At 38.6% G+C, this 22,048-nt stretch overlaps 1 protein-coding gene across 1 annotated transcript; it reads left to right on the forward strand.

Annotated features, from left to right (window-relative positions):
• The first annotated feature begins 13,442 nt into the window (after positions 1 to 13,442).
• Positions 13,443 to 15,221, forward strand: LOC133741346 (uncharacterized). Its single transcript, XM_062169269.1, has 2 exons — positions 13,443 to 13,964; positions 14,681 to 15,221. Exons 1-2 carry the CDS (start codon positions 13,620 to 13,622, stop codon positions 15,185 to 15,187), a joined length of 852 nt encoding a protein of 283 aa, XP_062025253.1. The 5' UTR covers positions 13,443 to 13,619; the 3' UTR covers positions 15,188 to 15,221.
• The last annotated feature ends 6,827 nt before the right edge of the window (positions 15,222 to 22,048 follow it).

The raw sequence follows: 22,048 nt of genomic DNA on the forward strand, positions 1-22,048 counted from the left end.
GTTTTGCTCGAGTAGTTTCTTGATTTTTTCAAGAGTGAGAATTTTCTGAGACTCAAGCTTATTCTGAAAGTGCTTGAGGTTATGCTCATGAATGAAACTAGCTTCTTCTTCTTCACTAGTTTCTTCTTCTTCTTCTTCTTCAGAAGATTCTTCAACAAGTAATTCTTCTTGTTGTTTGATTTGGAGTATGGGTTCAAATTTGGGTTTGTAGGGGGTAAGATCACCACTATTCTGTTGCGATCTCTGATATTGGGTAGTAAAGTTTGGACCTACAATACTTTTAGCCTGAATAAGCCTATCAGCCCAGAACACCCGTTCTCCTTTTCTAAAGCCTATTGCTTCTTCATCCTGAATAAATCTCTATTGGAGAATGAAATCATTACCCAACAAGAAATCTGCGCCTTGGCCTTCAGATTGCCAAACGTTATGGATGGTAAATGTTCCTCCACCAATGGTGATATGAACATTTTTTGCTACTTTATTTATGGTGAGATGGCTTCCATCAAAAGTAACACCAGTAGCTGTTTTATTTTCTTCTTTCCAGAGATTCTCTGGAATTGCAAATCTTTTTGCAACTGTAAATCCTGATCCATTATCTACAAAGGCATGTAGATGATATTTTTTGTGATCAGGGAATTTTAGTCCAATCTCTATGTAGTTGCTGTATCTACTTGTAGAGACGACTTTCGATTGTTGAAGCTCATTTTCTTGAGCTTGTTCCTTGGGAATAAATGGTTTGCATTCTTCTGGAACAATTTCTGGTGATTCAACCAGTTCAAAATTGTCACCGGTTTCTTCATCGATGATTTCTTCTTTCTTTTTTGAGGGAGAAGGTTCCATGATTTCCTGGAATACGGCTTCTACCTTTTTCTCTTTTTGTTCAGAGAAATATTCTTCATATTCTTGTTCAACCAATTGGCTGACAAGGCCATTCTTGGTTTTTCTTCTTGCTTCAGCTATGAAGCATTCTTTGTGATAAGTCTTTTTTGACTCTTCACAAAACATAAGGAGACCATTCTTTTCGTGACATAAGCAGTAGTCACAGACGAATGTACCAGGATTCACCTGATAAGAAGACATTAAAGATTCTGTCTTCCTTTCTTCCCAGTTTTTGATTTTTAAAACATTCATTTGTCTGGATTCGAAGTACTCTACTTCAGAATCTGTCTCAGACTCAGATGAATCTTCTTCTTCAGACCAGGCAGAGTAAACTGACCTGTCGTCTTCTTCATCATCAGAATAGGCTATTTCGTAGCCTTTCATGTTGGCTGACTCTACTATATGCTCTTATTCTTCAAACAGAGTCTTAGTAGATCTTTTACCCTTTTCCGGGCATTCATTGGCATAGTGCCCTTCAGCTTTACATAACCAGCATCTGCAAGCTTTCTTGCTTGGTTGTTTATGTTGATGAGTATTCTTCTTTTTCTTGAAGAATTTGTGTTTAGGCTCTTCTTCCTGTTGTTTCTTGTAATTGGAACTCTTCTTGAATTTCCAATTTTTTCTTTGATTACTCTTTTTGAATTTTTTAGAGTAATATTTTCCTTTCTTTTTCCTGTAGAACTTGGATTCATGACATCCCCAGTTGGTTGGCATATCCAAGATTCCGTAACAGAAATTTTCAACTTGTTTGAGTTGTTTCTTAGACATCTTTGCTCTAAGATTGGCTTTGCATTGTTCTTTTAGTAATTGCCGGATTCTGTCGGCAATTCCTCCAACTGAAAATCTTTCAATTGGTTTTTCTGCTATGCTTTCTCGCACAGCTGTTCTCCATGGTTCAGGGAGTTTCCTGTGCAACAGGTTGACTAGATCAATATTTTCTAGTTCACCAATTGTACAGTAATATTCTTGAAATTCATTCAAGTATTCTTCAAAATATCTCATGTCACAGATTTTGAGAGCATAGATATTTGATTTGGCCGTTTCTTTAGCCTTTTCACTCAGATTTGAAAGATCTCCACAGAACTGATCGTACAGGGGTACTGCAAAATCTTACGGGGATTTTGAAACTTTGATATCTTCCAGCCATTCTTTTCCTCTGACTGTTTCTTTGAAAGAGAAGTAATACTTTTTAGCTACTCCAGTAAGAGTAGTTTCAAAGTACATCTGAAGATCAGGAGCTTCAAATTTTCCAAGGGTAAGAGCAGATGCCATCATCAAGCTGTCTACCCATTGGTCAAGAGTTTTTCTCTTGTCTAGAGCTTTATCTAAATCTAGCCAGATACCATAGTTGGAAATTGGTACTCTGGGTATTTTGTCCTCTGGGACAAACCTTTGAGAATTTCTTTCTCCATTTCTGCCCGTAGGGGCTTTCTGTATAGGGAGTTTCACTTTTCCCTTTTCCCTTTTCTCTAGTGATGAAAGTTTTGGAGCTTTCTCCGTCTTCCATTTCCACATCTTGATACGGAAGGAGTTTTCTTTCCTTTCCTGGATTGAAGTTTTTCATTTCTTCGATTAGTTTTTCTAATCGATCAGGATTTTCGCAAAATTCTGCTTCTTCATAGAGATCATAGAGCTTTTGCGCTCTAAGCATATTGACTGGTCTGTTTAGATCAGCTTCCAATTCTTCTTCAGTAATGGACTCTGATGGTTCTTCAGAGTTTTTTGTACCACTAACACTAGCTTCTCTAGTGCTGTAGCTTCTTCTGAGAAGATTTTTGTTTATCTTGATATTCTCAGGACAGACATCACTTTTTCTGTGATTTTCAAAATTTAGACTGATTTCTCCAGTCTTTCTACTTTCATAAACTTTAGCTTTTGCACTTTCTGCTGGTAGCTTCGGACCAGATAATTTCCATTCAATGGGAAAAGTTACTTCGTTCCAAGTAACCTTATGGATCTGTTGTGAATGGTTCTTCTAACTGGTGAGGAATCCAGTAGTAAGACCAGGGATGTTTGATATCCTTGTCTTTGGCTCTACTGTAGTACTCATCAGTTTATAGTATATCCGGTATACTATTGCCAATTCTTGCATATCATTTTTCATAGATATGTCATCTGTCTTGACTCTCAGTCGGAGACAGTGAGCTGCATCTTTCAAGCTGGTCGAGAAATTTGGGAAGCAGTTGAAATATGCCACTTGATTGCACAAGGATGCTTCGAGTGTTCCTAGTAGACTGGCTTGAAAATCTGTTAGTCTATTGTCTTGTAAGACACATAGAACTAAACAGTTTATACCTTCGCGAGCTAGAAGTTTTATGCCTACTTGGACTGCTCCAATATGTATAAATTGATAATTTTTTGATCTGGCTCTGGCAACTTCAGCAGGAGTGATCAGTAGTAGATCTGTTTCTCCTGTTGTAGAGGGGGTTGTAAATTCAAGTAATTTGAAATGATGGCTATCCATCAGGTCAAATGTTCCCCTTTTGTAAATTTGTTTGAAATCCAGCTTTGGAATTGAGGCATTTTTTACCTCATGCTCGATTTCATTATATTCAAATTCTTCAGCATTTAGGAGTTGTACTCCTTTCTTCTTTCCGAAGATGCTCATCATATTGACATCTCGGGTTTCTTTCGGCTTTTCATACTGAATACTAGTAGAACTAGTAGAGGGATCCAGAAAAATCATATTTGGAACAGGATTCTTTTCTGGTCTTTCTAATGGTTTGAATCCATTAACCTTCTTTGGTTTTACTGTAGGCACTTTCTTGTCCTTCAGTATATTTTTCATAGAATCCAGCGTTTTTTGCTGTTCATTGATTTTTCTACTAACACTTGTTAGCTTTTCTTCTTCCGTTTTTGGAAGGTCTTTGATATAATCCAGTTTATTTTCCAATTTTTCTAATTGGTGGATAACAGGAATTTTTTCTAGATGTTCTTGATATCTAGACATTTCCTTCTGCAGGATCTGATATTTTTCATCAAAAGATTTTAATAGAGAATTCAATCTTTCTATTATTAAATCAGACATTGTTCCCATTGGGGATTCCCCTGCTGAGCTCTTTTCAAGCTCTGATACCAATGATTTGCGGATCTAACCAATGCTCAAATAATCAAGAGGTTTTTGTTCCTCTTTTAGCATATATAAGAGACTTTCAATCTCTTCTTCAATTTTATAGATTCTTTCTTGAATTCTAAAAATGATATTCCAGTAGTCTGGAGTTTCTCTTTTAAGATTTTCTCTAAGATGTTTCAATTTTCTCAGCTTTTCTCTTTCTTTCTTCAATTCTTTACTAGTATTGTTACAAATAGCAACTAACTCAAGTCTGTCAATAATAATCGAAATTATGAATAGTGGAATACTGTTTACCGTCGAATGTAGAGGATGAATTTTAGCTGCAACTATAATCTAGACAAATAAATTCAAGATGGGCCCACCGCGTTTCATCAAAGGAAAATAATAGTAAACAAAGTAATAGTAAAAGCAAGAATTGGAGAGAGAAATGGGTACTAATGGTATAAATAAAAGGTGAAATGAATAGTTGGGAGAAAAAGAGAAAACTTTTGTGTGAATGGGATTTAAAATAAGTTGGTGGAGTGTATGGGGTTGTATTTGGTATTTTCTGGGTAAGTGGTCATTATCCCTAAAAAATAACTAAACATCAATTAAAAAGATTTTAGAGTCAAAAATCTCAAGCGTAAGAATCTCACAGGTGTGATCTCTAACCGTTTTCTTAAAATTTTTTCTTAACTAAATGAACATGATTAATGATTTATGCATAGAATTAAATTGACATTTTTTCAAGATTCCAAGTTTTAGTCTTGTAACTATTACTAATTGTTGTATAACCAAAAAGTACAAAATGAAAAGTACTAACCGACCCTAAATATCAAAAGCCAGAAAAATCACATCCCCTGTTCAAATTCACAACTATCTTGATACTTCTTACACACTACTTATTTATAACGCCCTTCACCCACATTCTAAAGTCACTATTTTGATAAGACAGATTGGTGAATTGTGATACCCTACTTATTTTGATCGTAGATACTATGTTGAAGCTTGAAAATTTCTCGAAAAACTAATCATAGTCTCTCCATCAGAACAATAAGGCTGTTTAAGAAAATGTAGTGATAAAATCAAATTACACATAAAAAAATGGCTAAAAAAAAAAAATTGGAAAACCATCTAGCTAGTGTGGTGAGATTAGTCGAGCTGCCTAGCATGGAGCTAGCATGTCTAGTGTTCAAATCTTAACTCCCAGCAATATGTGGCTAGCAGATTTGATGGGTCTTCGGGTTCGTCCGCCTGCGGAGAGGAATTAGTCTAGCTTTGTTGGGACACCCTCGCGAATCTCGGTTTGAATATTGACTGGATTGGTGTGTTAATAACGCGCTCACATAATCGAGGTGGCTTGCTACCTCATCCTCAATCAAAAAAAAAATTTAGAAAAAAAATTGACTGAAATATATTCAACATTTTGCGATAATCAATCCTTTTTTCTTATAATGGTAAGTAACTATTTTGGCCAATGAAACTTTGAATATAATCTTCTTCTTTTTCTAGGGGTACTTGTGGCGATAGATTGGCAAAGCAAATAATGTAGCAGATAGATTGACTTACTTTGCTAACTTAGATCATGCTATTGATCTGCCTTTGGATGAGGCACATGATTTCTTACAGAATGCCCTCTATGAGGATAATTATAATGCTATGAACGCTCAGGATACAGGTATTACGTCCCCCTAATGTAGTAAAATTTATTAAATAATAATATGGGCGTGGGGATGAGTCTCCCATTTGATTAAGATCCAAACCCCATCATTTAAAAATAAAAAAAAGGTACGGGTAGCGGTTTTGTGGGATGAGAATTTATTGAGATTTGACTTTCCATATACCGCTGCCAGGGTGTTTAGCCACAACATTATGCTCATGCAGATTGATTTATTTATCTAAATTAATTTTGCAAGTGCCTTTCAGAGTAAAAATTTGAATTGTGCGATAGTAAATTCTTAATATAGTCAGAAAATTAGAATATTGATCAGATCTTCAAAAACTTATTTTCGAAACAATCACAAAATGGAAGATTTTTGCTTCCAGATGCCCAAGTCCAGGATTTGAAAAATCTCAGTTTTCTGACTTTAGCAGATCAAACAATTAAAGCAAAGAATTTATGTCCTATTTCTGAAAAAGAAGGTGAGGATCATGCATGTGAAATACAAAGTACCTACCTATGTTAGTTCCAAGGTTTCAAATTTCGGTACTTCAAATTTAAGGAAATTTCGGAGAAAGTTTTTTTTTTTTTTTTTTTTTTTAATCAGGTGAAATATCATTCATTAAACTGCAATTACAACGTTGCCGGAATTACAGCAGCCAAAAACGGGCTTACAATCGAGTAAAGCAGCAACTAGTACTGCACAAACTTACTCTGAAGACACTAAAATGAACTGTCAATGAATTCAACGACGAAGACTGAATTGGATGGCTAATCGAGTTAACTAGGCCGAAATAGATAGCATTGTCGGGGATGGGGTCAAGCCACAATAGATAACTATAGGAAGGGCCATCCCAGGATCTCCCGGAAACGTCAGCACAGGCTGATAAGAAGATGCGAGGCCAAAAGCCGGCAAAAGACTGGATCCTATTAACCCTAAACCAACCATCCAACTCAAACCATTCGTCAGAATTCATGACAACTACCCTAACGAGTAAGGACTTATTGACACTGCAGAAAACAGAAAAACACAAACCAAACAAAACTAGACCCAAACAGAGGCCCAAATAGCCAGGCCCTAACACAAAGGCCCGGCCCAACCACCACTCCCAGCAAGACTCCAGCGCCGCAATCCACCAAGGCAGCACCGCGATCCACCAAGGCTGCCGCCGGCAAATCACACCACGCCGATGACCCACTTCACCCGCTGCACCTGCACCGTCGCTTCTCCACCACTCCTGCCGCTCCACCACCAGCGTCAGATCCCCAGGATCAGCGCTCCCCTGCCTGCCTGTCCTCGCGCACCTCCGTAGACCCAAACACCCAAAACCCATGGATCTACGATAGGACCCGAATGCAAACAACAAAGGATCGTCGTCGATCCACCGATCCGCAACAGCAAACCGTAGATCCCGCCACACCTTTCGACAGGCGCAAGACGCCTCCCCAATCCGACTAAGAGCCAACGCTGGACCGGTCTCAATCCCCAGCCACGCCACAGATCCAGATGCAGCCACCGCACCTTCCTCCATCCCTAAGCCAGGCCTTCGCCCAAGAACCACGCCGCAAGCCCCTGTTATTAGCCTCTCCCGGACCGGAACGCAGCGGCAAGGGCGCCGGCGGCGTCCGGCCGGGAGAGAGCACTCTCGATCTCCTCTGGGTTTTTCTCCGCGCGTGAAGCGCGTTCTCTCCCTCACTCCTCTAGCCTGAGTCCAGATCTGAGAAAGTTTTTATTTCGGTGAAAATTTCAGTTAAAAATAAAGAACTCACCATTAATTGCATTTATAAAATGATATTTTTGAATGAAACTTTTACCTAGGCTAAACTAACCTATAATAACCCTATTTACAATGTAGCCTCTCTAAAATTATACATTTATAATAGAATTGTGATATTTAATATGGACGAGTAATTAACCAGTACTGTAGTAGGTTGCTAAACTAGTGTTTTTATCTATATGTAATTATAAAATCTGGTGTACAAGTGAAATAAAAAACAACATAGTTTTCTCTAAAACGTAGGGTAGAGGTCGGCGGCTAGGGTTTCGTCGACCTAAGGCAATTCATAGTTGAGAACGAGGGTTCTTGCAGATCGGAGACGTGATGGCCAAAGCTATGGCGGCTCGATTGGCGGCAGCACTTGCATTGACGAACGAAGCGATGGTTGAGTTTGGGGAGGTTGGAGCAACGACTGTTGCAGCGTCGGGTTTTTACTTGGCCGTTGGGCATATGTTGGCGCCTAGGGCTGAGGATGATGCCGGATTGCCCAAAGCGATGGCGGCGGTGTAGGGCTTGTGTGATCGCCTTTCGATCATGACGGTTGACAGTGATCGGTTCCAATTTCGGTTTGCGGTGAAGGAGGAGGGACAAAGGGTTCTACACGGCGGCCCGTGGCATTTCAAGAACCGCATTCTTCTATTGGAGGAGTATGTTTGACTCGGAGCGCCGGAGATGGTTCCGCTAAACTCACTAGAGGTGTGGGTCACTATGCGGCATCTGCCACCACGTCTGAGGACTGAAGAATCCTTTATGCTGATCGGATCATCGATGGGTAGCTTCTTGAGGATAGAGAAGTTTGCTTTGCAGCAGGAATCTCCAGAGCAACGCTTTCGGGTCCTTCTGGATGTCCGTGGACGTCTGTGGGTGCAGCAGACCTTCAGTTTTACGGAGATAGCCAAGGCGGAGGTAGAGCTGCACTATGAAAAGGTGAAAGGATGGTGCAGGGGTGTGGGCTCTTCGATCATGGGGACCGTGTGTGTGATCAGTTTCTGATCATGAAAACTGATGGTGGTTTAATGCTAGGAATGGCGGGATTGTGTTGGGTGGCCCGGTGACACAAGAGGTGGTTAGGAAAGAGCCAGCGAAGGGGGTTCTGCCGGAGACCTCTGGAGGTAGCTCTGGAGTTGCTGCAACACCAACAACTTCAGTGTTAGGGGTTACGTCAACTGATGATATGCCTAATCTCAGGGATATTGTAGGCAGGTCTTTGGAGATGTTGAAGGGCATACCAAGCTGGAAAGCTCCATTTCCCATTCAGTCTGGTGCTCCATTGAATCTACCGATGGTTCCCATAGCCTTACATGTGGCACAAGTGAGTGGGGTCAAGCGTGCACCATCTGGTGCGCAAGTTCGTCCAGGTAAGAAGGCTAAATTGCGTACTCATTCTTCTGCCCTAGTTTACTTGGATGTGGAAGAGGGATTTGGACTACCTAATGATAATGGGATAGTGAAAATCTCCCCTTTGAAGACTAAGAGGGGGAGGCCAAAAAGGGCTAAAAACAAATTGGGATCGAAGGTCCGTAACAAGAGAGTGGCCAGGAAGATCACCAATGTTGGGATTGCTAAGAACAGGTGGGGATTGAGTTGCCTGCAATGGAAGAAGAAGCTTATGCGGGAGGTGAAGTGGTTACTGAGGAGGTAAGTGGGAGTCCTCTCCAGCAGGAGATGGCTCCGGGTTTATCTCAAGAATGAGTTTTGTCGCCAAAAATATCCAGGATGTCTTGGCCCTTTGATTTTCTAGGATAGATTTTGGCAGGGCTTCATGATCTTTAAAAAGGTTGAATTACTTAGGTAGTGACTCTTTTGACAGTCCCATAGGGATGAGTCATTATGTTTAATTTCGCTGATCAATTATATGAGTTGACAATTCTCTAAAAAAAAAAAATCTATATGTAATTATAATTGTGCTGTATATTGATAATGTAAATGTGATTTATTTATTTTTTTGTTTAATGGCTGGAACCCAATGGGAGGCTTGGTCATCACACCTTTTTCACTAATAATTAGAAAAATATAACCTGGAAGACGTAATACCTAAACTCCGTGAATGAAAATGAATAAGTACAACAAAAGCAATATAAAGTATTAATAATAAGTTTCTCAAAAAAAAAAAAGGGCTAAATACAAATTACTACCCTGTGGTTTAGGTCCAAAATCAATTCAGTCCCTGAACTTCTAATTTCATCAAAAACACCCCTGCACTTTCAATTTTGATCTAATAGGTCCAATTTGTTAGTTTTCCGACAATTGAGTTATTTAACTTGTTAATGTGGATCATATATGGCCTATGTTTTATGATGTGGTGTCAAGGTGGTCTACATTGTCAATTTAGGAGTGAGTCCTACTATTAAAAATAAATAGTTTTTCAACAAATAATCCAACTATTTGAAAGAATATTAACGAATTGGACCTATTAGATCAAAATTGAAAGTGCAGGGGTGTTTTTGATGAAATTAGAAGTCCAGGGACTGAATTGATTTTGGACCTAAACCACAGGGTACTAACTAGTATTTAGCCCAAAAAAAAAAGTATTTATAATAAGAGCTACTACGATGTGGTTCGACCCATATGGCTGAACTGCTTCAATTTAGTATCATACAATACTATTTCCAAGTACATGAATTTTGGTGAATTTTGAAAATGATTTTGGTAGCAGATAAAAGCAAAAAGGTTTTTTTTTGTTGTATTCAACTTGATTGGAAAAAAAAAAAACCAAAATTTCATATTTTCATAAAATATGAGTAAAAAACTTCGCTGTCGGTGGCATACAAAATTTACAGAAATTTCGGACAAAATTTTAGTGTGAATTTTTAAATATATTCTATGTGTGTAGATATTTCAGAAATTAAAAATTTTAAGGAAATGTACAGAAAATTTCAAAAAAAATTCGGAAAACTCCTGAAGGAAATGATATAGCATATGAATTTATTCGTTTGGGTACTTCCAAATTACGGAAATTTCAATGGAAATTTCGATAGTTTCAGAGAAATTTGAAACCTTTGTTAGTACCTACCTTGACGCAGACGGATTTGATAAATAGGTTTACCAGCAATAAACCTAGCAATAGAGTTCTGGAGTCCACCAGAGATAAAAGAGAATAATCTCAAATTTATTGACAAAAGATAATAGATGCGTTCTGCAGCCACATACGGCTGCTTAAATAAGAGAAATAAAACCCTAGGGCGACTAACATTGAACCCTAAAGCCCATGGGTAAAAACAAAACAAACTAGAAAACCTAAAATATTAAATCCCGAATCGGATAATTAAAACGACATATTTTGGCCTAAATCCGCTAGGGCTCACTAAAGTGAGTCTTAAAGATCTCGTCGTTCCCATTCTGGAAAGGTATCATGCGTCTCAAACGGACATTCTGGCCAAAAGTTAGTCAAATCTGATTCAAAATCAAAACCTGACTTTTCGCACGAGAAACCCGAAAAGTCCAAAACCAATTTTTCTTGAATATTCCAGCAGCTAATAACCTCTTTACACGTGAGTTACCTATTTTCCAATCACTTTTCTTGATTCTATGCCGCTTCTTTACTTTTATGGTTTTCTGATTGAGTCGGGTCCATTCTCGTCCTACATCATTCTCCTCCACTATGAAAGAACTCGCCCTCGAGTTCCTCTTGAATAAAAGACAAGAATAGGCATTCAAAAGACCCATGAAAAAATTAGACAATTGAACCTGTGGATTATTGATCAGATCTTCTGCATATTCTGATGGCACAATCATGAACCCAACACCATAGATGAGTCTATCGTATGCATTTTGGCTTTCATAGGCAACCGTAGTAGATTCTTCTTGGCTCTCAAGGTTACATTCTTGAATGACATCGGGTTCTGAATGATTTATTTCAGGCTCCAAAACTTCTTCATTATTAATAACCATGTCAACACGAGCAATTTCATATTTAATCTCTTCTTCATCATGGATGATTTCTTGTGGGGCTTCTTCTATTGAAAAATTTTCTATCTTCTCTTCAGGTAAACAATTGCTCTCAACGGGCAAAGCAAACTCTTTGGACTTTAACTTCTTCTCAAAAATCTTAGGAGGATAATTCTTGAAGCAAAAATCTCTAGGCAGAAATTTTTCATTAAGAAGACCTTTCATCTTCCGCCATGTCTGAACAGGCACTTTTCTTCGCCTCTTTCTGGCTCCTTGCAATTCATCCCACCAATAAGCAGCAGTACTTTTAAGCTTTCGAGACACCATCTTAACTTGCTTATTCTCTGGAATCTCCATAATTTCGAAGAACCTATCCACCTCAACTTGCCAATCCAGAAAATCTTCCACACCCAAGTTGCCCGAAAAGAAAGGAATTTCGGCCTTGACTTTGTAATCCTGGTCAGCTTGTCCTTGTGGTTCATATTGCACAATCTCTTCTTCAGACTCAGATTCTGAAGTATGAACAACAACTTCTCTATGTGGAGCCCTAACTCGCTGGCCTCCTTCCCCGCCTCTATTCCGATTATTGTTGTTGTTGTTGTTGTTCCTCTCACCCAACAATCCACGAATTTCTCTGATCTGATTATTCAAGGAATTGATGGCAGCGGTAAACGCTGTTGTAAGAGCTTCAATATCTGATTTCGTAACTTCACCCATTGCTACTAAGGCAAATAAAAGAGACAGGGAAGACCTGCTCTGATACCACCTGACGCAGTCGGAATGATCGGATTGATAAACTAGGTTTACTAGCAATAAACCTAGCAATAGAGTTCTGGAGTCCACCAGAGATAAAAGAGAATAATCTCAAATTTATTGACAAAAGATAATAGATGCGTTCTGCAGCCACATACGGCTGCTTAAATAAGAGAAATAAAACCCTAGGGCGACTAACATTGAACCCTAAAGCCCATGGGTAAAAACAAAACAAACTAGAAAACCTAAAATAAAAAGAATGCAAAACTAGCCTAAAATATTAAATCCCGAATCGGATAATTAAAACGACATATTTTGGCCTAAATCCGTTAGGGCTCACTAAAGTGAGTCTTGAAGATCTCGTCGTTCCCATTCTGGAAAGGGATCATGCGTCTCAAACGGACATTCTGGCCAAAAGTTAGTCAAATCTGATTCAAAATCAAAACCTGACTTTTCGCACGAGAAACCCGAAAAGTCCAAAACCAATTTTTCTTGAATATTCCAGCAGCTAATAACCTCTTTACACGTGAGTTACCTATTTTCCAATCACTTTTCTTCATTCTATGCCGCTTCTTTACTTTTATGGTTTTCTGATTGAGTCGGGTCCATTCTCGTCCTACATCATACCTACGTTAATTCGTCAAATGGGAGTAACAAAAGAGAAAAAAAAATGTAGACTATGTCACTATAATTGGGACAGGCTGGACAGCGTTTTCGTCAACTCAGGAGCACAGGCACCACGCGCAAGGGCGTAGCTAGCCTAGGGCGAGAAGGGTCAATTGACCCTTCTCAATTTTAAAAAAATCCTTAATTAGTGTTAATGATCTATGTACCTTAATGAAATGAAATAAAATTGACCCCTTCTCAATTTTTGAAAAATCCTTAACTAGTCTCAATTTTCAAAATTCAATACAAATTTATCTTAATTAGTTTTAATTATCCTTGAACTTTAATGGAATGTAATAATATTTTACACTATTAATACACTATATATATCTAATTAATACGAATCTTTTCAAGGTTTTCTTACCCTATTGATCGATATATGCCCATATGCGCATATTTACGATTCTTTGTTAATATGCTAAATTGAAGTAACACATAATTTTTTCTATTTTTTGATCCCAAAATTTATTCAACATGATTTAAGGATCTTTCAATTTCAGCATTAGTACAAGAAATATTACACCTAAATTTTCTTAATTATACTAATATTTTTTTTTTTTGGGCAAAAGATTGTGTTATTTTTAGAAGACGACTGGAAATGAGTATATTTGTTAGTTAATAAAGTTTGACCCTCCTAAGTGATTTTTTTGGCTACGCCACTGACCACGCGAGCAACTTTTGCGGGACTAGTAGGTCACTAAAACGAAAACAAATAGATAAGAAACGGTTTGACTTCTATATCACATGTGCATGGCCTCGGCAGCTTCGTTCATTTGCCATTTAAAAATGACCGAGTTTAATTCAGCACATAAAAACTGATAGAAAAAGGTCTCAATCCCAATCAACTACCCATCATTCACATCTCCAATTTGATATTTGTACACCAAGAGTTTGAGATCTCAACATTTAGTTCTTCATTCAAGAAAGAAGAATCATATTGTTGATGGTGAGCATGGCGTGGCCAATCCTATTTGTTTTTCCACCAGCTTCTGTGTTCATCACAGCCATGTCAGTGATCTGCTTCACAGCGTCAGCTTATGCCGGATTCTCGGAGGTGAGAGGAAAGCACCTGGAGTGTTCCAAGTTCTGGAAGAATAATAGCAATCAGTCCGATTCTCAAAAATCAAAGCAAATTAACATATCTAGTAGAAGAGGCATGCAGATTACTTATACTCCCGCATTTCTTGCTAGTCTCACATCCTTGGTGTTCTTTCCCCGTTACGGTGATATCAGATATCTATTGTTCTCTTCATGTCTAACTATTCATTTCCTCAAAAGACTTTTGGAGGTACGATTACGGCGAATTTTACATCTCAGTTAATTTGCTTATAAATTAATTGATTGAATCCAAGTTAATTATATACATACCTATGAACGCCATGTGTTTGTTTTAATGTCTAACAGAAGCCTAGTCTGCTACTAGCGAGTTCGACATTTGCTTGAATTGGACAATTTAACTACTCATTGTGTAGGATTTTGAAGGGATGAAACTGACTAATATGTTTCACAATTTGTTGATTTGATACAGATAGCAAATATTGTCAAATGATTTTGATTGTGTTGTTAGATTACTTTAAGCTAACAATCTTAAGCTGATAACCCATGCAACATCAACAAGGAAAATTCTACAATGTGTTCACGTATGACATGCATACAATTGCCTTAAAACTGGTAAAATGAGTCTTCAAAATAGTAATATTAGTCCTCAAAGTGATAACATGAGTTCTTAAAGTGGTAAAAATAATTGATGTATGAGAAATGTTAACATACCATAGGTTTACCCCATCAACAAAGCCATCCCAGTACATAGGATATTGGTCATGTACACATATGCTAGATTTACAAGATGCAGCTGGCAAAATCTTGAGGATATATAGGCTTATTCTATCTATTATGACAAGACATATATATGTATTAGATCTCAATCGCAGATAGAAATTTTTCTCCCGGCCTCCCCTGTCTCGTCGTTACAGCTTAATTTTTTTCGTCTTGTTTGATTTGTAGGTTCAATTTGTTCACAAGTACAGTGGAGGGATGGCACTTGATACTGCGATTTTTATCTGTCTCAGTTACTTCACGTCTACTGCCACCATGATCTACGCTCAGCACCTTAATATAACCCAAGGGCCGGAGCCACAAATTGATTTGAAGTACCCTGGAATTCTGTTGTTTCTACTTGGGATATCTGGCAATTTCTACCATCACTACCTACTTTCGCGAATGAGATCATCATCCTCTTCGTCTCCGTCGAACTCAAAAAGCAATGATGTTATGGATTATAAGATTCCAAGGGGTGGATTGTTTGAGCTAGTGGTATGCCCTCACTATCTTTTTGAAATCATAGGATTTGTAGGGTTCTCTTTTATTTCTCAGACCTTGTATGCATTCGCCTTCGCGGTCGGAACAGCATTCTATTTGACTGGTAGGAGCTATGCTACTAGGAGATGGTATCTTTCTAAGTTTAAACATTTTCCCCAAAATGTCAAGGCTCTCATTCCATATCTTTTATAGATGTAATGTAAGCATGTTTGTATCAGACTATAAATTAAATCATGTTAGAGATTTCAGAATTAATTCTGTTTACCAAGTATGGCACATTTAAATCAATAAAGCTCTCTACAAACTTGATTTCAACAACTCAACTATTTGCTTTTACATTGATAAATTATCAATGTTCAGATTTTGCTGACATCTCTGCCGGGTCTATATTGGAATTAGAAATAGCTAAAATTCCTATGACATCTCTGAAACAAATTCCCTATGAAAGATGGCATTTGCCTTCAAGTACGTTTGAACCATATTTGTTCCACTCCTAACAAGTTTTTGGAAAATGTATGCACGACTTGAAAAATGATCCATATTTGACCTTTTGAATAACTTAGATGAATCCAGGGAAGGCCGAAATCATCCAACTCGATCTTACTATGAATGTGGGCTAAAAACCGTTAAACATTGCCCTTCCCCAATAATATATAATCATATAGTAGCATAGGAGTAGCAGATAGCTAGCTGGTCCTGAAAAAAGCATATCAGAGTAATTAATTAACATCCATGGATACCTTTCAATAAGACGGATCGATTTACTGGTTGTTTCGAAGATTTTAGGCCTTCTTCTACATCGTTAGTGAGTTTCTCATCCTTCTAATTTGAATTTGTATTGATTGGGAGTTTTAGCTTAGATATCTTGCATAGGACATAAACGAATGGCATTCAACAAACATAAATTAGGGATTCACTATAATAAATAAATAATTCATGCACGTCTTAATGATCATAAATATTATACTCAACTGCTAAAGAATTTAAATTTAATATTTTGCATGCAAAAGCTTTTTGAATTTTTTTCATTAACCGTAGCACAATTAGTGTTTGACATGTCAAGTAAATTTATTCTCATCAGCCAACATTGTATAATAAGACAACTCAACAAGGAATCACCTAACAGAGATATAGCCGTAAGCGGTAAACAGGGTGTAGGGGTGGTCAACTACTACTACACCCACAATTAAGGCAATTAACTTCATAGTTAGTATGACGATAAATATCGGTCATGAAAGAGGCGATTATTACAGCTTCAATTACGATAATAACTATGAGCAATAATTGCAACTATGAATGCGCGATGAATGACTGTCGTAAATGTGTCATGATCAATCACGTTAGTGTAGCAATAATTATCATCATAAGTGTGTAAGTAAATGCACCCTTAAAAGCGGATACAATGGCAGCTTGTCCCCTAAGTAAGTCGTCGTCTATATGAAGGAGGCTTGAACGTTAACCTCCCATTCCGATTTATTTGATTTCAGTCGACTATAAAACGTGTTGACTGAGGCATCAGATGGTTTTCTGCAGGTACCCCCTCCTCTTCGAGCTGATGATCAAACTCCAAGTCAAACGCTCAAAGAAAGGTTCTAGATCATTTCTAATTAGGTCCCCCTCCAGTCCGCATTCATTGGTGAGTTAAAATCCTCTTCGGACTTTTTCGTCACCCACACAGGGCAATGGTCTTTCTCTCCTAGCCAATTTTTTTTTCCTGCAGTCCTTGCCGTCAAACACATGCGAGCAAGGCATGCAAACAACATCATCTTCGTTTGCTCCACCTCCAAACAGTCAGTGCAACTCTCACCAACGACCTTATGCCTCTTTCTTTCTCAATATTGATCCTCCTCCATCTCTTCATCTTTCAACACACCAATCCTCTTGAACATCCTCTTCCTCAATTCCCTTGCCACTAATTCTAGTTTGCACACCATGATATGCATTACATTTTGAAAATACAAGGACAGAATATGATTTTCTGGAAAATGGGGATTGCAGTGCACAGATCAATCCTCACTGGGCAGCAGAAACCAAAATGACAAATAGAACACCAGATTTTGGTTACGCAGTGAAAACCTCAAGTATGAGATTAAAAACACTGCGGGGCTCTTACTCTTGAGAACCCAAAATAAAGATCATCATATTAAAAAGGATATGTTCTTTTACAAACTTGAATAGCACTAGCTCGGCTATAAGATTTAGACAAAATCTAACTCAAAGTTTGTCTTCCTTCTAGAACTCCTTCACTTGAACGATCACCAAATCTTGCTCTTCTTTCTTCACCGTCTCTCTACTGATCTCAAGAGAGTATTATGCATATGAGAACACAATCAATGACACTTATACATGGACCAAGTGTTTGACTCTTTGTGAAGACTCGATTTCAAACTAACATGCAAGACTCTATCACAATTCTTGCGTCTCTAGATGCCCACCCCTATGGCTGGATATATTCTCTATATATATATATCAATAGATGCCGTGCAACACCTAATAAAAACAGATTTGTAACCTAATTCCACTTCTACAAAGAAACCTTCTTTTGTGTTAAAGATACTTAACAAATAAGGACACCAAAACCTAAAAAACTTAGGCAATCAATAATCCAATTTGACACACAGAAAAATATCTTTAAATAAATAAAAGATATTAAACCCATTAAACCCCCAAAGATACTTTCCTAGACCAACACCCAATTTATGCATGTATGCATGGATGCATTTACCTGAGATTCTCTTGAGATCAATTTGTAAGATACTTCACCGTTTTGTATGGGAATGCCAATATATCAAGTTGGTCAAAACTTGTACCTACACATTTACATCAACACTCAAGGCCAGTTTTGATCACTGTTGGTATCCAATGTTCCAATTTATCTACTCAACTCTGCTATGATCCTTTCTACTACTTTATCTTGACTATTTTCATCAACTTTCACTGAGTCCAAAGTATCATAAAGATCCTCCTTCCACCCGCCATCCTCATCGCATTAAAACTAGGAAAGATTGAATCGGCGTACTTGTGAATTTTCTTTCTTTTCTGATTTATGGATGGGGTTTCAGTTCTATCTTCAGAGAATTACGTGCATGTAATATTTGTGGCTTATTATAAACAAAAATAATAATAATTAAAAAGTCTACTATTTCAAATCTGTTTCTGCTTTATGTTTAGTGAGCCTCACTTGCTAATCTTTTGTATCTTATCACTTTCAGCAGATCAATACTCAATTTTCAACTATGAAGTGAACACCTTTGACAAATCCAACCAATATTTAGAAAATCATTCAAAAGGTGAGCTCGTGGTTACGTCAACTATGTTTCTTTGGATACGTACGATCAACTATGTTGAATAACGCAAATATTACGTACAAACTATGTAGTTAGGGGTCGTCAATGGGCAGCCCTGCGCAAAATCAATGGGCTCGGGCCAAGCCGGGCAGGGCCACAACATTTTTATTTTATTTTTCGAGCCGGACTTCTCTTAAAAATCAAGGCCCAGGGCCTTATGGGCTTTTTGGGTGGGCAGGGCCGAGCCCATTATTTTTATATGTCATGTTCTTTTGTTAAAAAAATACAAAAAACTATGAAAAAATTATGATATTTTTAAACTAATGAAATTTCATCGATAATAGCGCATGCCAAGAAGGCCATTACATACCCAACCGCTGACACATAACAATGGCCAGAACAAGGCTTCGTGAAGGAGCCATAGTGGTACATAGGATAGTCCAACTATATTTGAACTTATCGCTCACTTATTTAAAGCGAGCCTATAACTATGACCAAATTGCATAGTAATAGGCTAGTTAAAAACAAAACTAATTGAAAAATGGGTACAAAGACCCAATGCTCATTCTGAACCCAAGAGATCCTAGCCCAAAACTGAATTTCAGAACTAGCGGCTCAAGAAGCCCTAGGACCCACCAACATGCTTCCCTCGCCACCAGAATCGCCGACTTCTGTCCAACCAGCCATGATTTGGGCACCCCTATCCAGGAGACTCCGTTTTCCGGCACGATGAACACCATTCCACTAGTCCAACGGGATGCAAAATCGCCCATCGCCAGACCCACAAATCGAGGCTTGACGCCTCTAGCCTCTGCCCTTGCAAATCTGAGCAGAATTTCTCGCAGCAACGCTTCCACCAAGCAACTTGACTTCAACGCCGGTAGTGTCCAAGCAAAGCCGCTCACCCGGCCTTTCCATCTTGGCCTAGAACGGCGCTTTCCCCAGCAAAACACATAGTACTGGACTTCAAAATCATATTGGGATTGAGAGAAGGAGATCATGGTAGGTACAACGCCTAGCCTTGGCCGCTTGGAGGAGATGGCATCAGCCATACTCAATGAATCCGATGGAATGAAGATCGGAATAGGTCTCCATGGATGATGGAGGAAGATGTTTAGCGGCGTGAGCGCAACCCTAGCAGAGCCATTAGGTAATATGCAATTGATACATAGCTTCTCTAGGAAAGAGTTTGAAGTCACTTTACTGATAAAAAAAAAATTTATGATATGTTAATGATTGAACAAAATAGAATACAAAATAAAAGGAAAATATGGCCTAATGCAATAATTAGTTAACTACATAAAGAATATTAATACTAGAATTGAATGGGCTTTCAGGCTGGGCTTATGAGGCCGGGCCAGGTGGCCTTTAATGGGCATATAATGGGCCGGGCCTGGGCTTTAAACCCTCCGTCCTAGCCCTGCCTCGTGCCTAATGGGCAGGGCCGAGATGGGCTTTGCTGCGGGTAAGGCCGGCCGGGCGCCCATAGGCTTTTGGGCCCGCAAGCCAAATGATGACCCCCTATACGTAGTAGTACAAACTCATTTAAGAACATGGAACTCAAATCCTCGTTCATCATTCAAAAATGAAAGAAGAGTCAAAGGTATGCTGATTCAGTCTAGCCAGGTATGAATGTGACGAGTATGATGAGTGCAAGGAGCATCTTATGATTCTTTAAACTTTCTCAAAATCCACGATGATAGGCAGGATGAAACATTTGTAAGATCAATTGCAAAGCTAGGTAGAAAATTGGAAAATATGGATTGAAATAGGGAATAAAAGAGAAACAATAGCCTTTTGGGTTTTATATTGACTAGTGTGCACATATACTGGTGTATGCGAAGAATTTATGGTAAGGGAATTGAGGAAGAGAATGAAAAACAAGGCTTTTGAAAGGTGAAAGATGATGAGGAGAAGGAAGAAGGGGATGAGGATTAATCACTATTGAGGTGAGAATTGAATATTTGTTTGGAAGAATTAGGTAAAGGAAGAGATGATAAAGTTTACATGCTTTCCTCACATGTGTTTCATGGAAAGCACTGCATAGAAAAATTGTTGGCAAGGAAGGATCATTGTTCGGTTTGCCACTTCTAGCAAGATATCGATCTTTAGGGTTCTTTTAAGATTAGTTGTTTTGTATCTGTATCAAGAGGGTCTTGTATCAATTGACCTTTGAAACTCTTTAAGTGGAGGATTTAATTTCCTAAAAAAATATTTTTCCTTATCTGTCTACTTAATGGGTGTTTCCTTTTCTTTTTGTATGTACATTCAATCAGACCCAACAAAACGTTTATTGACAATAAACATTTAACCCACATTAACAAGTTTATATTTTTTTTGAAGTAAAGAGCACATACCAATTATATGCCCTTGTTTCATAGATAAGAATAGTACAATAAAGACTACTCTATGCTTGATAATCGTAGTTCAGAGTAGTCTATGCTAATAAAAATATCTCGCCTCTGTAGGCAATGTATTTTACCTAATTCTAACGCCGAGCACGCAATTGTGGTACGTTAAAACTAAGTACTTCTACCAAGGCTCATAAAGAGACCTTCACTTGCATAGACATTATTCTAAAAAAGCCAACCAGGCAACTAGAAAACAATTAGGCCCAAACATCGACCCAACAACTAGTTTCATGACTTTAGGCCCAGTTAGAGGTCCATCGAGCCCCCTGAAGAATACAGGTCAAGGAAGTGGGCCCTGAATTGAGCCCGAAGGCAACCCACAACTTTGGCCAGATTTGATCTGGACACCCAGCCGCCGTTAAGCACCCGGACACGGCATCACGCGGCTATAGCTACCTTTGCAAACTCCGGCGTCGCTGCACCCGATCTAATAACCCAATAAAGCCCGCCTCCGCCCAGCAACACCGCTACCGCCACCATCTCTGTCCTCACCAGCGACACCGGCGTCACCTGCAACAAGGCCTAAAATTGCATCCTGATTCAACTTTCGGATCTCCTCCCCCGGATGGAATAATAGCCATGGAGTCGTCCATGACGAGGTCGAGGTACAAAGCTCAATAGCCCGATCAACCCTGCCAAACACAGCCAGCCACACCCTCCTTCACGTCGAGGGGGAGATCGATCAATCATGCGCATAGACGTCGAGGTGAACAAGGGGCCGGAGTTGACGAGAACCTCCATATTTGCCGCACAAACAGGGCGGCGGCGCTAGGGTTTAGCGAGAGTTTCCTCTCGCTCTCGGTCATATTCTCTACCAAATTTCTTCATTTCGATACATTAACAAGTTTATTGATTCTCAAGAGACTTTTATTAGCTCACGATAAAATATTTATTGACGCTTAACAAACATTTATTAACCCACAATATAACATTTCTTGACCCTCAACAAACGTTTTATTAACCAACAATAAAATGTTTATTGTTAGTAAGGCTTCAATAAACACTTTATTAATCACAACAAAGACTCATATACCACTACATCAAAAATAGTCTTTTACGACTCACATTGTATGCCGTAAAAGGGTATTTACTGCTTAGCGCACAAAAGTAGGTTGTAAATGCCCAAGCCATAAATGACATATCTCTTTTACTGCATGCAAAAATGTGCCATCAATGAACAATTAGCCCGCTGTAAAAATGTGCCATCAATGGATCTGAACTAGTGACAAGAGGCACATGAAAGGCATGGCTGGGTTTGCCCATGGCCTGGTACACCAGAATCTTACCCCGTCAAATCGAAGCACTGCTCCTTCCAGATCTAAAAGAATTTGAAGTGAATAAGGGAGAGGGATAGA

The sequence above is a fragment of the Rosa rugosa genome, chromosome 3 (genome assembly GCF_958449725.1).
Source record: "Rosa rugosa chromosome 3, drRosRugo1.1, whole genome shotgun sequence".
Classification (NCBI taxonomy): Eukaryota; Viridiplantae; Streptophyta; class Magnoliopsida; order Rosales; family Rosaceae; genus Rosa; species Rosa rugosa.